The sequence below is a fragment of the Uranotaenia lowii genome, chromosome 2, assembly GCF_029784155.1.
Source record: "Uranotaenia lowii strain MFRU-FL chromosome 2, ASM2978415v1, whole genome shotgun sequence".
Lineage (NCBI taxonomy): Eukaryota > Metazoa > Arthropoda > Insecta > Diptera > Culicidae > Uranotaenia > Uranotaenia lowii.
This window is the reverse complement of record NC_073692.1, coordinates 60,752,751-60,769,840: the sequence shown is the minus strand read 5'-3', so window position 1 is coordinate 60,769,840 and position 17,090 is coordinate 60,752,751. Positions and strand designations below refer to the sequence as shown.

The 17,090-nt window shown below is 29.4% G+C and overlaps 1 protein-coding gene across 8 annotated transcripts in view; it reads left to right on the top strand.

The window, feature by feature from the left end:
• The window catches only part of LOC129746968 (paxillin-like), a 254,444-nt gene that overhangs the window by 196,442 nt on the left and 40,912 nt on the right, over positions 1-17,090 (top strand). For 7 of the 8 annotated variants that reach the window (XM_055740946.1, XM_055740943.1, XM_055740942.1 and 4 more), the window contains 2 exons: positions 1,155-1,562; positions 1,827-2,057. In XM_055740946.1, coding sequence (XP_055596921.1) covers positions 1,155-1,562; positions 1,827-2,057 — 639 coding nt within the window. Of the gene's footprint in view, positions 1-1,154; positions 1,563-1,826; positions 2,058-8,739; positions 9,398-17,090 lie in introns of those variants that run through there. The other variant, XM_055740948.1, reaches the window with a different exon arrangement.

Genomic DNA, 17,090 nt, shown 5'->3' with positions numbered 1-17,090 from the left:
TGAGTTTTAGAGCTCTTTTTCTGGAGAAAAATCAAAGCTTTTGGAAGAAAAAAAAATATGGAAAAACATTTGAAAAACGGCTTTGAAAACTCATCGATATTATTTTTTAGATAAAGTAAATTTACTCTTTTGTTGTTGGTTATATACATATATGTATTGAGAAGCTTTAAGCGTTATAAAATTTTCTTTCACTTACACTGAGATATACTTATTTGAAGATTTGATTTCAGCATCATTCCTTCGAATTGAAAGTAAAATATGCAACCTCTTATCCACGTTCGATTCTGAAATAATCGGCCTTTCAAAATCTGAAAGCTCTGACACATTTATATTTTCCTTCGGTACCAAGAAATGAATTTGAAAATAGCAAACAATTCAGGATACAAAACATTTTCTGCATCAGGTTTATAGAAGCCTAAAATTGGTCCAACAAGATTTTTAACATTTTTCATTATTTTGGCAGTCAGAAGTTGAGAACTTTTTTCGTCATAAATTTGTTCAATTCATAAGATCAAATGCCAAAAAGCTGAACATTCCTTACAGTTATTGTAGCTGGAACTTTTTTCCACACCCAGCTCATTTCCATTAGTAAATAATCGCGACTGTCGGTGAAATTGAACTCTTATTATTATTGTTCTACCGGCGCGGCGGCGAATCGCAAATATAGCATTGAATGGTTGTCTAAAGATGCAACCACCCACCCTTCTTTTTTTTAAATTCTTCCAGAAGGGTTGTTAGCGAACTCTAGTATCATCACGAACAGCCATTGTGGTTCTCCTCCATCACCGCCATCATCATAGATGATGATGATGATGGCGTAGTTCGTCCTATGACTGCGCTTAGTTAGTAGTTGCTCGCGCCTTACAGACACACACGCGCGTTTTTTACTTCTAACTGGTGGTGGATGGAAGCACGGCAAAAGGCCAGGAATAAAATTCATAACCACTGCCGGGCCAGTCAGTTCAATTTGAATCGGCGTCGCAGCAAGACATTTTTCTCTGCTCTTGATTCGAACGAGGATATTCGCGATTAATTTTCTGCATCCCCACCCTTCTTCGATCGGATCTGCACAGTTGCATTTTGTTAGGATATTCGATTTTGATTGATGGATTAAGTTGAGCGTTATTTTTTCTTGTTTGTTCGTTTCGTTACAGATCACATCCGGATCGCATCAGAATCAGCTGGTTACGGATTACGCCAAGCCGAATCAAGGCGTATCGCACTATCAAACTACTTTGACGACCGTAACGACTACGGAACAGCTTGAGCCCGGAAGTGATCAGTTGGATTCTATGCTCGGAAATTTGCAGGCCGACATGAGCCGTCAAGGAGTTAATACGACCCAGAAGGGATGCTGTAATGCATGCGATAAGCCCATCATCGGTCAGGTCATTACGGCCCTCGGAAAAACTTGGCATCCGGAGCATTTTACCTGCAATCATTGCAGCCAGGAGCTGGGAACCCGGAACTTCTTCGAGCGGGACGGAAATCCCTACTGCGAGGCAGATTACCACAATCTGTTCAGCCCACGTTGCGCATATTGCAATGGACCGATCTTGGATGTAAGACTAGGAATTCTAGATTTTAGTGGGCTGGAGCTGCGCTCGAATTTTCTTCTAAAGGAGACGCATGGTTGTTGCTGCATTGCAGCAACCACCATGCGCCTTCATCGGAAAAGAAAGTTCGATGCAACTTCCCCACCAAAAATCGTGGAGCATATTTTTGCGTTTCCATTTTTGGAAGCGTGAAAAATCGTGCGCTGATCAAAAACTTTTCAATTTTCTCCTACGCATCGCGAAAACTCGAAACGGAATATAAAAATCCAGAAATGTGTGACGGCGCTGGAGAAAACCTGGCATACGGAGCACTTCTTCTGTGCCCAGTGCGGCCAACAGTTCGGGGAGGATGGCTTCCACGAGCGGGATGGAAAACCGTACTGCCGCAACGATTACTTCGACATGTTCGCCCCCAAGTGCAACGGGTGCAACCGGGCCATCATGGAGAACTACATCTCGGCCCTCAACAGCCAGTGGCATCCGGATTGTTTCGTTTGCAGGGTGAGTAGAGCACATTTCGTGGAACCGGAAAACGGGGTCTTCCAAAAACAAAACATTCGTCTTGGTTGAGCAGAGAGTCAACTGCAAATATCCGAAAAGAACCGGATTGAAAAGGATCTTTAAAAGTTCTCAAGGATGCACTTCAAAAATTTTAGAGGTCATTTACGAGATCAGTGTTTTGAAATTTTTCTAAGAATTTTAAACTTGTGTAAAATTAGTGCTTTTTGAATAACTGATGAAATGAAAAAAAAACACAATCAATCATTTTCTTGGTGAAGGATGTTGAAAAAAAAAACGGGCTATCAGAGGAGTTCATCTGATTTGAATTGACCATCAAGTGACTAGTGTGGTGTCATTATTTTAATCTGTAACGCAATCAAAACAGCTATTACAAAATTCATCAACATCTGTTACTACTGATAACCTGTTCTTACTGCCAGACTAAGCAACGTTTCAATGTAGAAAAACATTGTAAATCACGTTGATTTCGTTTTTTGTTGGGATTTTAAACCTTCAGATTTATTCATCCTCGAGGTTTATTATGGTTTTAATAGATAGTTTTAAATTACTTGGAAATTTTTCGTTGGGTCATTTTGTGATGAAAACTCTTTTTCCAATCATTAAAGTGTTGTAAAACATGTTAAAACTTTCCTTTTTTTAAAGAATGTTTAAATAAGTCTAGACAGAAAAAACGTGGTGGTAAGTTTACTTTTCTGTATAATCTTCTTTGGACAACAATTGAATTGATATTTTGTAATCATAACGATGTCGTTTGTTAATTACTACTTTCTACTTTTGCAAAAAAAAATGATATCTATTTTTAAAATTTGTAGGCTCAAAACAATTTGAACCATTTATTTTGAAAGATATTCAACTTTCATGTTACATTGATTTTTTCTAGGTATCATTCCTTTTCAAATGAGCGAAACAGAAAACATGACAGTTTTTTGATTGAGTTTGAAATTCTGTCTTTTCCCAAGTTATGTTCAAAAGGGATTTTTTACTTTAGATGTTTTGAATATATTATTTACTACATAATCAAATGAAATTTAAACGTTGGATGGTTCTTTTGAAAAATGAATCTCGGTATTGAAATCTAAACAAATTCGCCAGACAAATATTCAAAGTCCAGGGAAATAAGAAAAATCCATGAACAACTGTAAGGGTTAAAAAAACAAATCAAGAAATCTCCGGAAAAGAAATTTTTTATTTGAAAAAAATTAAAAAGTTTCGAGAATTTTAAAAACAACAAAAAAAAACAGATAAAAGTAAATATAGAATCTATTTATTCAAATCGAATCAGCCAATGAAAGGTAACAAAAAAGCTATACAAATTGTGAAAAAAAAAACTTAAATGGCAAAAACGGATATGGTGAAAAAAAAAAGAAAAGAATAATTCAAAAATGTTGAAGAAACTAAAATTGAAAATTATTTTTAAAAATCCAAAGATTGGTAAAAGCCAAACATAAAAATATGACAAAAATTTCATATAAACAAAATAAAATCAAACCACAATGAAAACAAATTCAAACATGTAAAATATATGAAAAAACATAAAAAATCAATAAAACATGGAAGTCATGAAAAACATGATTGCAATATAAAGGAACTGGAATATGTCGAACTTAAAAAATAAATTATAAATGGAATATAAGTGAAAAAATATAAAGCAGTAGAAAACTGTTAAAAAGGCAAAATAAAAAAAAAATTATAAAGTTGAAAATTATACAAAATACACAAAAAAAAATTGACATTCAAAGACATTTAATCTGCAAGTGAAGAATGATAAAATTTGAATAACCACAAAAAGAGATAGGGGAAGAGGGGGCATAATGCCCACGTTAAGAAGATAGCCTTGTTTTAGAGTATATTTGAAAAGATTAACTTTAATGTCCGGTTGTGTTTGGAAGCTTGGTTTATTTTCTGTCTAAATCCAATAGTTAGAATAACTGAAAGATCAAAAAAGGCCACAAATTTAATGAAGTTTGAAGAGTAGGTTGAAAATGGAATTTCAGATTCAGTAGGGGCATAATGCGCATATGTGTGTACCCAATCGCGCCGTTTAACGTTTAATAAGTGTTTATTGATTCAAGTGCCTCCGAAAGTGTTTGCCAGGTAAAAACACTTCTATTCTACTTCCCAGATGGAAAAATGTATTGCTACGCGGAGTGCTGCCAGATACACTCAAATTCTTGTGAATAGTTAGTTAAATCTATATTAATTTTAGGAATTTTAAATATATTCGTTTATATTCAAAGTTATGTTTTTCAATACAACATATAAATATCTTTAAAATTGTTGAGATGAAACTGCATATACATTTAAACAAATATGAAACATGCTTAAAGATAAACGGACATGGCGCGTTTTGACCCACCTAGACATGTCTGTTAAAAATCGTTCAAAACAACAGGAAAAATAATTGAATTAGGAAATTTTTCGTTTTGTGATGATTTTCAAGACCAATGTTCATCGTTATAACAGATGTCAGGTATTTTTTTGCTTACTGATGCCGTAATTCCTTGCGTAAGTTAAGGCAAAAATTGCAAAGAATATGGCTTGAAAAATATTTCTGGATTTTTGCAGGGATTTATCGTATATTTGATGCTAATGTTTTGTACAAAAGGTTTCTACTGTTAATTAGAAGGGAATAACGTACAGAATTCTGAAAATAAGTGTATATCTAGCTAGATATTGCAGTGGGGCATTTTGCCCACACTGGGCATTATACCTCCAGTTCCCCTATAAAATGGAAAAAAAACCAAAACAATTTAAAAAAGAGACTAAAAAATTGTATTAAAATATTATATGTATTAAAAAATGGAAAAATGACAAAAAAATTGAAAAATGACAAAAAAATATGGAAAAATGGCAATAAAATTTATAAAATGACAAAAAAAAAAACGAAAAAATTGGAAAAAATGAAAAAATGAAAAAATGGACATGGAAATGGAAATGGAAATGGAAAAATAAAAAAAAAATTAAAAAATGGAAAAATGGAAAAATTTTTTATAAAAATAAAAGAAAATGAAAAAAAATGAAAAAAAAAACGAAAAAAAATTTAAAATAAAAAAAAAATGGAAAAATTAAAAAAAAATAACAAAAAAATGGATAATATTTTTGATAATATGCAGAAAATGGAAAAAATTTAAAAAAAATGGAAAAAAATTAAAAAATTGGCAAAAAAAATTAAAAAATTGGAAGAAAATTGGAAAAAAAGAAAAAATTGGAAAAAAATGAAAAAATTGGAAAAAAAATGAAAAAATTGGGAAAAATGAAAAAAATGGAAAAAAATAAAAAAAAAATGGAGAAAAATAAAAGAATTGGAAAAAATGAAAAAAAGGGAAAAAATTGAATAAATGAAAAAAATTTAAAAAAATGGAAATAATAAAAAAAAATAAAAAAAAATGGGAAAAATAAAAAAAATGGGAAAAATAAAAAAAATGGGAAAAATAAAAAAAATGGGAAAAATTAAAAAGAATGGGAAAAATAAAAAAATGGGAAAAATAAAAAAAAAATGGGAAAAATAAAAAAAAATGGGAAAAATAAAAAAAAAATGGGAAAAATAAAAAAAAAATGGGAAAAATTAAAAAAATAGGAAAAATTAAAAAAAAATGAGGAAAAAAATGGGAGAAACAAAAAAAATGAGAAAAATAAAAAAATGGGAAAAATAAAAAAAAAATGGGAAAAATAAAAAAATGGGGAAAATAAAAAAAAACGGAAAAAATAAAAAAAAATTTGAAAAATAAAAAAAAATGGAAAAAAATGGAAAAAATGGAAAAAAATGGAAAAAAAATGGAAAAAAATGGAAAATATAAAAAAAATGGGAAAAATTAAAAAAAAAGGGAAAAAATTTAAAAAAATGTATAAAATAAAAAAATGGAAAAAAACAATGGAAAAAATAGAAAAAATGAAAAAAATAAAAAAAATGGAAAAAATAAAAAAAATGGAAAAAATAAAAAAAATGGAAAAAACAAAAAAAAATGAAAATAATAAAAAAAATGGAAAGAATAAAAAAATGTAAAAAAAAAGAAAAATTAAAAATAAGGAAAAATAAAAAAAAATTGAAAAAATAAAAAAAAATGGAAAAAAATAAAAAAAAATACAGAAAAAATAAATAAAAAATAATGGTAAAAAAATTCAAAAAAAAAACGGAAAATATATAAAAAAAATGTAAAAAAAATGAAACAATTAAAAAATAGTGGAAAAAAACATGCAAAAAACAAAAAAACGGAAAAAATAAATAAAAATGGAAAAAATTAAAAAAATGGAAAAATTACAAAAGATGGAAAAAATTAAAAAAAGATGAAAAAAATAAAAAAGATGAAAAAAAAGATGAAAAAAAAGATGAAAAAAAAAGATGAAAAAAATAAAAAAAAATGGAAAAAATAAAATAAAAAAATTTATAAAAATAATTGAAAAATAAAAAAAAGGAAAAAATAAAAAAATTAAAAAATTGGAAGATATTCAAAAAAATGGAAAAAAAATAAAAAAGTGGAAAAAATGGAAAAAAATAAAAAAGAAGAAAAAGGAAAAAAATTGAAAATAATGGAAAAAAAAATCAAAAAAATGGAAGAAAAAGAAAAAATAAACAAAATGGAAAAAATAAAAAAAGAATAATGGAAAAAAGGAAAAAATGGAAAAAAATTAAAAAATCAATTGAAATTGAAAATTAAAAAATTTAAAAAATAAAAAAAACAATTATAATAAAAATGGAAAAATTAAAAAAAATATGAAAAAATTAAGATTGAAAAAATGGAAAAATATTGCAAAAATGAAAAAGAATTTTGAAAATAAAAAAAAATTAAAAAAAAAGAAAATATTCAAAAGAATTGAAAAAATTAAAAAATGGAAAAAATGGAAAACAAAAAAACTGAAAAAATTAAAAAAAAATTGAATAAAAATTAACACGTTCGTCGCCACGCTCATTTCGGGAGTTTTACTAGCCGGGCTTTAAGAAATTCCGGGAGCGAGAAAAAAAAAGAGAATTCCCAGATGTGCAACATGTGGCTAAACTGAGCGGCTAACTAGAGAAAGAGAGCGTCACCCGCTTTTTGATGTGACGGGCCCCCCCAGGAAATACACCCGTCACCCAAATAAGGCTGCCGTGGCGACGAATGTGTTAAACATGGTAAAAAATCGAAAATTAAAAAATAAAAAAAAAAGAAAAGGAAAAAATGAGTTTGTAAAAAAAAAAATAAAAAATAAATAAAAAGAATGAAAAAATAAAATAAAATTGAAAGAATAAAAAAATTTGTGGAAAAAATGAAAAAATCAAAAACAAAATTAGAAAAAAAGAAAATTTCGTAAAAAGAAGGAAAAACATGGGAAAACGGAGAAAAATATGGAAGAACGAAAAATATGGAAATAACATGTGTAGAATTTGAAAAAAAAAGGGAAAATGGAATAAAAAATAGAAAAGACACAAAGTATGGAAAAATGAAACAATTCATATGAATGAAAAGTAATTAAAAAATGACACGAAGAAAGATAATTAAGAAACAAGAATGAATGTAAAAAAGGGAAGTACAAGAAAAACAGATAAAATTAATTTGAAAATAAATCAATAAAAAGGCCCAAAATAAATAAATGAAGAAAAATCAAAAATAAAAAAATAAAAAGGGAAGTAAAACAAAAAAAAATTAAGAAAAAGGTTAAAAACTGAACAAAATTAAAAACAACAAAAAATAATGGAAAACATCACCATCAGAATAAAAAAAAAATACGAAAACTCGAAAATTCGAAAAAAGAGAAATTAAAATTGGAGATATACAAAAAAGTTTTAAAAATCGAATGCAATCGAAACAATACAGAATAATGAATTGAAACATTAGAAACATTAGAATAAAAATATGTGCACAAATGTGAATTTGATTGAAAAAAAAAAACTATATTAGAAGAATTTAGAAAGCATAACAATTTAAGTTTCAATTTAACAGCAAAAAAAGTTATAGTAAAATAGTCGGATAATCTGATGGTCATTACATTTTTTATTCTTCAAGTCTTAGGTTTTGAAATCTTATTTCCAACAAATATTTTTGCTTAATTCTTTTTTCATTTATGATCAACCAAATTTATAAAATTACGTCATATATGCCCCTTCAAAACGAAATAAATTCCCAACAGGGCAAGGCAAGCAAATCGAAGTTGCAAACGATCTGCAGCTAATCGATCGATCAGCAGCAGCAAATTTCTCGTTAGCGCTTGGCCGCCGCCTAAAAATCCCAATTGCCGGTTCAACTTCACCGATTTTGCCCGCAATTGGTTAAGGATGATTTATTTTGTTTCGTATATGTACTTTGGTAATTAGATTTTTGCACTCCAATATGCGTATTGGTATATTTTGCAGTAACGCCGACGCCTGGATTTTAGGGTTTTCTGGTTTGCGTTTTTGTGCCGTCAAATCTTTCATCTTTTTGAACAGGCGTTGAACTTGTGTACTTTTTTTTGGTTGTTGAAGTAAATATTTATACTTTGTGAAGTTTGAATCCGAGGGTAGGTCCAAGGTTACTGAGGGGGTGGAACCTTGACCGATGAAGGATGATGTATAGATTTTGATGACCGAAGAACATGTGTGAAAATCGGGTAGGGTTCAATGGAAAATTTTCTGGTTTTTTAGCGTTAACTTAAGTCTATCTATCTGTGTGTCTTGGTCGCGTATAATCTTCCTGCCTATTTATAGGACTGCAAAAAGCCGGTCACTGGCAAGTCGTTCTACTCGATGGAGGGCAAACCTGTCTGTCCGAACTGTGCCGGAGCCGATGATGACGAATAAGCGAGCCGGAGCTGGCAGCTGATGCTGGAAATTTTGTCCCCAAACTGACCTAAACTGTTTTCTCCGATCTTATTTATACAAATGTATGTTATATCGATCTGCAGATGTTTCGGAAGTTCCCCGGGGAAGTTATCGAACACATTCAAAGATGAAAGAATCGTTTTCGCCACCAGGCGGCGCACTCTATCTGAAACGCACCTTAAACATAACCTAAAAACAGCTACATTAAATTGAAAGAGTCACGCTGCGCTGCGGGAAAGCGAAAATCCTTAACCCAGTTTCTTGTTGAATGTTGAAGAAAAGCTAAACGTAATACCTGTGTAGCGGAACTTATCACTTACTTGTTACATCACATGTTACCGTAATTTTAACCTATCGTCACGTCTACGTAAATTAAGTGGAAAATCCGTGAGGACGGCAACAGCGTCACATTTAGAACACTTTGAGCGAAGGGCGTGTCGCTGTTTAGGATTGTAGGACAAAAACGTTAAAATTATTCATAAATTATTATAAATCTTAAAGAATTGAAACAGGAAAATAAAATGTTTCAAACTTGTTCTCAAAAGGTTTTGGATATTTTCTTTGCTGACCAAGGCCTTGTTCGAATGATTTAGATTTGCAGTTCAGATCCAAAACTCAGACTAAAATTGATTTTCAAAATTGCGATTGAAAAATTCGAATACGTTAGATCTTTTTAAAATTTTTGACAGGAAGATGTCAATAGATCTTCAATCCTCAACGCCGATCGACACGCCCTTCTCGAATACACACTTGGTCCAAATTAAACGTCACAAATTACCGACTCAACGACCTACTTACTAAATTACTGCATAAAACGCTCCCACGAAAGAAAAACCGAATCAACTGCCGGTGGGATTGGGAAAGTGGACAAAATCGCGTGCGAGACCCCTGTCCCTTTTTTCCGCCTCACGCGTGGAAAACTGTGAATGACGGCTGGCGTCTCCCCAAAAAAATAAACATGTATGCCACACTCGCTGTCTTCTGTCTTTTCTCTTTCAGGTGTCTTGGACTAACCCGATACAATCCTGATTAATTTAAACAGAACTCCCTTAATTAATTGGTCTTGAGACTCGCCCGACTGACAAGATTAATCCCTTGGACTGTTGAAACCTGAATCGTGGACTTTCGAAATATTTTAACCAATTTTCTTGAAAGAGGATTTTCCACTGAACCGACTCAAAGAAAGATACAGTTGCGAAAAATGAAAACCATTCACCTACTCACTTGCTGCTGCTGTTCGCTTCTATCTTTCAAATGGCTACCCCATAAATTTCAACCCGGAGCGATAAGTGACGGGAGTTAAGTTTCGGCCCGAAGCCGACACCGCGCTATTCACATATAAATTTACAAAAAGCTAGGTTTAAGATTGTTTAATTACTTAAAGGAAAGAGATTTATTTACCTTACATCAACTGAAAACACACAAAAACTAAAATTTTTTAAGAATTCACACAAAAAACTAGTATTGTAATTGAAGAAGACTAAAAAATAAATAAAGGACAAAAAAAACAAAAAAAAAAAACAAAACAAAAAAAAACAAAACAAAAACAAACAAAAGACACAATTGAGCGCGGTTTCGTCTCGTGAGTGAAACGCGGAACCGGGAGCAGTAAGAAGAGGGGGGAGGGCGTGTAAAGTGTCACGCTTGAGAGGTGACGCCCCTTAACGTCGAGTCACTTGGCACGTACCCCACCCCCTAGCTTAGTTCCGTTCCATTCCGCTTTTTTTCATTCACGAGCTCCCAACTGCGCGTCAGGATTTACGCCCGCGATCAGAACGAACCACAAACCTGTAGACCTAGTCTCATTCGCGGTTACGTTATTTTCGTTACCGAACCGCTTTCTTACTTCTAGACGGTGAGGAAGTCTCATCACGTTACAAAATGAGATCATCATCATCGTATTCTTATAGAATGTTTAAAGACGCGCACGTTGAGTGTCATTTGAGCGCTAGTTTACTTTCAAATTTACGCTACCTATGCGATTTACGCGAATAGGGTCTAGATTTTTGTTCATTTTTTATTGACCTAACTAGAAAAATGCACTCTCAAGTTGCATCTTTAAGTGACGTCATTTTTTAAATAAAAGTGAATGATACCAACTGACAGTATCTGACGGCAGAAAACAGTTGTCTTATCCAATTGTTTCAAATAGAAAGTGCTTCTTAAAAATCTCGGTTTTTTTTTAGATCTTGGTTGAATAAAAAAAAATAAATGACATAAACGAAAATCATTGCAATATGACAACGTTGACAAAAGTGACAATGTAGACGAAAATGACAGTGTTGGCGTATAGACAATGTTGACACAAATGAAGAAGATTTCAAAATTGACAGTGTTGTCGAAAATGATTAAATCAAAAAAAATATAAAAAAAATGAAAAGAATGGCAATATTTTTTAAATGACAATAACGACAAAATTAACAAAATGACAAAAACATCAGAAATGACTGTGTTGTCGAAAATGAAAATAGCAAAAAATGACAAACACATAAAAAAATTACAGTGTTGTCCAAAATGACAAAAAATATAACAATTATAAAAATAAGAAAAATGGCAAAAATTACAGAAATGCCAAAAATGATGAAAATCAGAAAAACGACAGCAATTACAAAAATGATAAAGTTGTCGAAAAATACAAATATAACAAAAAAAATACTAAAAATTATAAAACCGCCAAAAAAGGAAAAAAATATACAAAATGAAAAAAATTGTCGAAAATGACAAGATATAAAAAAATTACCAAAATTACACCAATGACAAAACTGACAAAAATAAGAACAATGTTATAAAACTGAAAACTAACAAAAATGTCAAAAATAATAAAATAACAAATAAAACAAAAATGACAAAAATTATAGAAATGACAAAAATGACAAAAAATGACTAAAAATGAAAAAAAAATGACAGTGTTGTCCAAAAAGACAAAAATGACGAAAATTACCAAAATGACAAAAATAACATAAATTAAAAAATACAAAAATTACAATAAAATCAAATATGACCAATACGGTAAAATTACAGAAATAACAAAAATACCAACATAACACAAAACCTTGAAAAATGACAAAATTTAAAAAAGACCAAAAATGGAAATAAAAAGAATATTGACATAAATGAGGAAAACATTTTCGAAATTGGAAAATTGACAAAAATGATAAAAATAACTAAATTTGAGAAACTGAATAACAACAATGACACAAAAATTAAATTAAATTAACAGAAATGACATACAAAACAAAAATATGAAATTTGACGAAAATGACATTGTTTTCAGAAATGACATAAATAACAAAAAATACAAAAAATTAAATAAAAGACATAAATTTCAAAACTGAACAAAAATTATTGTGTTGTCAAAAATTATTTTAAAGAAATCTAAAAATATAGAAATGAAAAAAAATACAAAAATTAAAAATGACAAAAATGACAGTGTTGTCAAAATTATTAAAAAACAAAAAATAACTTAAAATTATAAAAAGACAGAAATGAGAGAAAACGCAAATATGACCAAATTGCAAAATCTGGAAAAATGACAAAATGATAATGTTGTCAAAAATGACAAAAAAATTACAATGACAAAAATGATAAAAATGGCAAAACGACAAATATAACAAAAAAAGACAAAATTGACTTTACCAATATGAAAGAAATAACAAAATGACAAAAATGACGAAAATTGGAAAAAAATGACAAATTTAACAATACATAAAATGGCAAAAATAAGTTTATGAGAAAAATTTAAAAAAATAAAACATCATGAAAGATTACAAGAATGTCACAAATGATGAAAACGACAAAATAAAAATGGCAAAAATGACGAAAATGGCAAATATGACAAAAGTGGCATAAATGACAATTGACAAAAATGATAAAATAAAGAAAATCACTGAAATGACAATGTTTTCAAATATGACAAAAATTATAAAAAATTACTAATCTTAACAATTATTATAATGACAAAAAAAAAAACAAAATTATTAAAAATGTCAAGATGACAAAAATGAAAAAAATAATTAAAATGACGCGAATAACTAAATTGATAAATCTAACAGTGTTGTCCAAAAATATAGAAATAACAAAAAAAACTTAAAACTATTAAAATTACCAGATTGACAAAAACAGCAAAATGACAGAACCGACGGAAATAAAAAATATGACAAAAATGACAGTGTTGTAAAAAATGATCAAAATAACAAAAACCTAATCAAAATTATCAAAATTACATAAATGACACAAATGACACAAATGACAAAAATGACAAAAATGACAAAAATGACAAAAATGACAAAAATGACAAAAATGACAAAAATGACAAAAATGACAAAAATGACAAAAATGACAAAAATGACAAAAATGACAGAAATGACAAAAATGACAAAAAATGACAAAAATTACAAAAATTACAAAAATTACAAAAACAAAAACAAAAAAAATGACAAAAATGACAAAAATCACAAAAATGAGAAATATGAAAAAAAATAACAAAATGACAAAAATGACAAATACATACGAAAATGGCAAAAATAAGTTTATGAGAAAATTTTAAAAAAATAAAACATCTTGAAAAATTACTAGAATGTCACAAATGACGAAAACGACAAAATAAAAATGGCAAAAATAACTAAAATGGCAAATATGACAAAAGTGGTATAAATGACAATTGACAAAAATGATAAAATAAAGAAAATGACAGAATGACAATGTTTTCAAATATTACAAAAATTATAAAAAATTACTAATCTTAACAATTATTATAATGACAAAAAAAAAAACAAAATTATTAAAAATGTCAAGATGACAAAAATGAAAAAATAATTAAAATGACGCGAATAACTAAATTGATAAATCTAACAGTGTTGTCCAAAAAATATAGAAATGACAAAAAAAAACTTAACCCACCCGAGACGGATTGCACACCGTGTGTGCAATGACTTTCCGAGGCTATAAGACCGATTGCACACCGTGTGTGCAATGGAAGTTGTTTTAACTATTTCATGATTTTGATGAAACTAGTGGACCAATTTTATTGGTTCTTGAACCAATAGAATCTGTAAAGCATAGGTAAACATAATTTGACAATGGTTTCACTGTGAATGAAAATGTTTTCAAAATATCTGGGGATGAAAATGACATAAAATTAGGCAGCGCAGACAGATTTTCGTTTCGTACAGACTATTGTCGATACAGACAATAGGGCATTTATAGGCTATTTGTGCTGTTGTTGTGGAAGTTTGCGTTGTTGATTGTTTAGGTTATGGTGTGCAGAGAATAACTGAAATTGATATGCATCTTGGACCTGGTGTATAGCGTTTGTGTGAATTCTGTATTGTAAAGTCTTATTTTTAAATTCTCAAGATTTAGAGTGTGCTATTGGGTTCTTTAGCCCTTGGCGGGGAGTTTTAGTAGATTCTACTTTCACAAAGGTGTTCTTGGAATCTCTATCTTATAGTTGAAAATATTATTTACGATAGCTATCGAATGATCAAATAAAATTTAAATTATTGGTTACTTTTTACAATTTATTTAAAAAAAACCAAATGGAATTAACTTTATCTCTGTAAGTGTTTGCTTAAGCGGGCCATAGACTACACAAATTGGCCTGTAGAAATTCGATGATTCCGCGTCGATTGTTTGATCTATGCTCGCCCACACACTATACAAACATATTTCACGCGAATACAAATGATTGCTGGCGAAAACAGCAACAGCAACAAAAAAAACCATCTCCACCCCGGCTGGGAGAATGTTTTGTACAAAATATTTCGATCCCGACCGATTTTACTCCAACCGTTTGGGCGCTCATTCAAGCAGTGCCATACATTATGCAAATCGTGCTCACAGCGACAAAATTTCATCGAATTTCATCGCATTTGTACAAATGTTGTGTAGTCTGTGGCCCGCTTTATAATATCATCATCATTGAATTTCATTATTTTTTTCATGAAATCTATTCAAACAATCAATTTATGATTTTTAGGAAATTTTAGTTTTATGTTGTATTAAATTTTTAAAAATTTGAACGCTCCGTTCTATGCGCCTTCATGAAATGTTGGACAAATCACCTTATTCCAAGGTGCTATTCAGAAAAAAGTACGGAAGATTATGTGATGAACACTAAATTTTTCATTGCATATTTTTTTATGAAATATAGTTATAAATTAATACAAGACTAAGTTAACCGGAGTTTAATAGTTAGACTACTTAAATAGTTCTCGTATAAAAAAAAAATCCACAGGAGAAAAAATTGGGTAGAAACCGACAAAGTAGAAACCATCGTCATAAATCACAAGAGTAAACACATTTTTATTGGAAAAATTTTTAAAAACACTGATTGTTGGTTCAAACAACATTACATAATATTCTTTGCATTATATTTTTTCTTTTATAACCAAACAACAATTGAAACGAAGGTTGATCATGTTTTGAATGGTGTATTTTCATTTTTCTGCCCATTGCACACCGTGTGTGCAATGCGGCTCCTCGAAATAATTTTATTTCGAGGAGCGGACTGCACACACGGTGTGCAATGAACGTTGTTCGTAAATTTACGATTAATTTTTGAAAACTTCATTGTATTCATGTTTTTGAGATAAAAATTGATCGAATCAAAGAATAAAAATTTTTGGCTCCTGGGGGACGCGTTCGAAAAAAGTCGCCGCACAGTGGTCCAATTCTCAAAAAAGCTGGCAAAAAGTCTGTTTTCAACAATTTTTACTCTGGAACCTTTCAAAATTGTTCAATAATTATAATTTCACAATAATAACATATTATTTTCATATTTTCTTTTAATTTTCTTTTTTTACTGTAAGAATTCGACAAAAATTAATTTATTTTTATATCTTAGTAAGTAAATTCTTGTATTAAAATTTTCCAACAGATTGCTGCAAAATCTATCACATCCTAGAAAGGTTAATTGAATCTAAAATTATCTCAAAATTACAATACATATGAAATTAAATAAATACATATTGACCTGACAACGCTCTAGTACCGATCATTTTTTTTAATTTTTCATTAATTAACGAGTCACAATAGAGATTTTATGATAGAAGAGAATTGTTCAACAATTTCGCCACTACTGATCAAAATTTTGAAATTAACGTTTGTAGGCTTTTTTTCTTAAATGATCATTTATTATATCAATGGTTGTTTTAACACAAAAAACTTAGTTTACATTTTAAACGAGAAATACAAACTTTTTGCTTCATATTTTCTTATTTTTTTAATTTAACCTTTAGTATTTATTTTTAAATTTATTTCATATTTAATATTTTTAAAATAATATCATAAAAGTTTCTAACAATTTTTTAAATTTCAATCGGTTCTCATGAATATTGAATAGCAAAAAAGGTTCTATGATTTCAACAATACTCAGAGGAATATTTGAGAAACCGTAATTTAATTATGTTTTGGGAGTTTTCCTAAAAGTAAGAATAACACAGAAATTCATACTGATAGTGCTTCAAAATATGAAAATGATGTTTTATGAATGGATTTTTGAGAAAAATCAACCTAGAGATCCAATTTAATATCAATGTAGTTCGTGATCCGGGAAGATGCAAAGCAATATAAATTCGCAATTTGAATATCTATTCGTTTTTCAATGTAAGCAAATCTTTGCGAATTTTTCAAAAAATATTCAATCTTTTCTTAGCATTTCTTTGAGAACTCCGAAACGGGTAAACTTGAGACTATCATTTTCATGGTTTCAGTTAACTTGAAAATGCCGGAACACGATGAAATATTTGGATAGAAAATTATGAGTGCATCAAAAATCGACTTTCTGCCAGCTTTTCTGGGTTTTGGACCACTGGCGCCGTCTCGAATGGGTTAAAACTATAAAAATTACCAGATTAACAAAAACAGCAAAATGACAGAACCGACAGAAATAAAAAATATGACAAAAATGACAGTGTTGTAAAAAATGATCAAAATAACAAAAACCTAATCAAAATTATAAAAATTACATAAATAACATCAATGACATCAATAACAAAAATGACAAAACTGACAAAAATGACAATAATGACAAAAATGACAAAAATGACAAAAATGACAAAAATGACAAAAATGACAAAAATGACAAAAATGACAAAAGTGACAAAAATCACAAAAATGGCGAAAATGAAAAAAATGACAAAAATGACAAAAATGACAAAAATGACAAAATTTACAATAATGACAAAAATGACAAAAGTGACAAAAATCACAAAAATGGCAAAATTGAAAAAAATTAC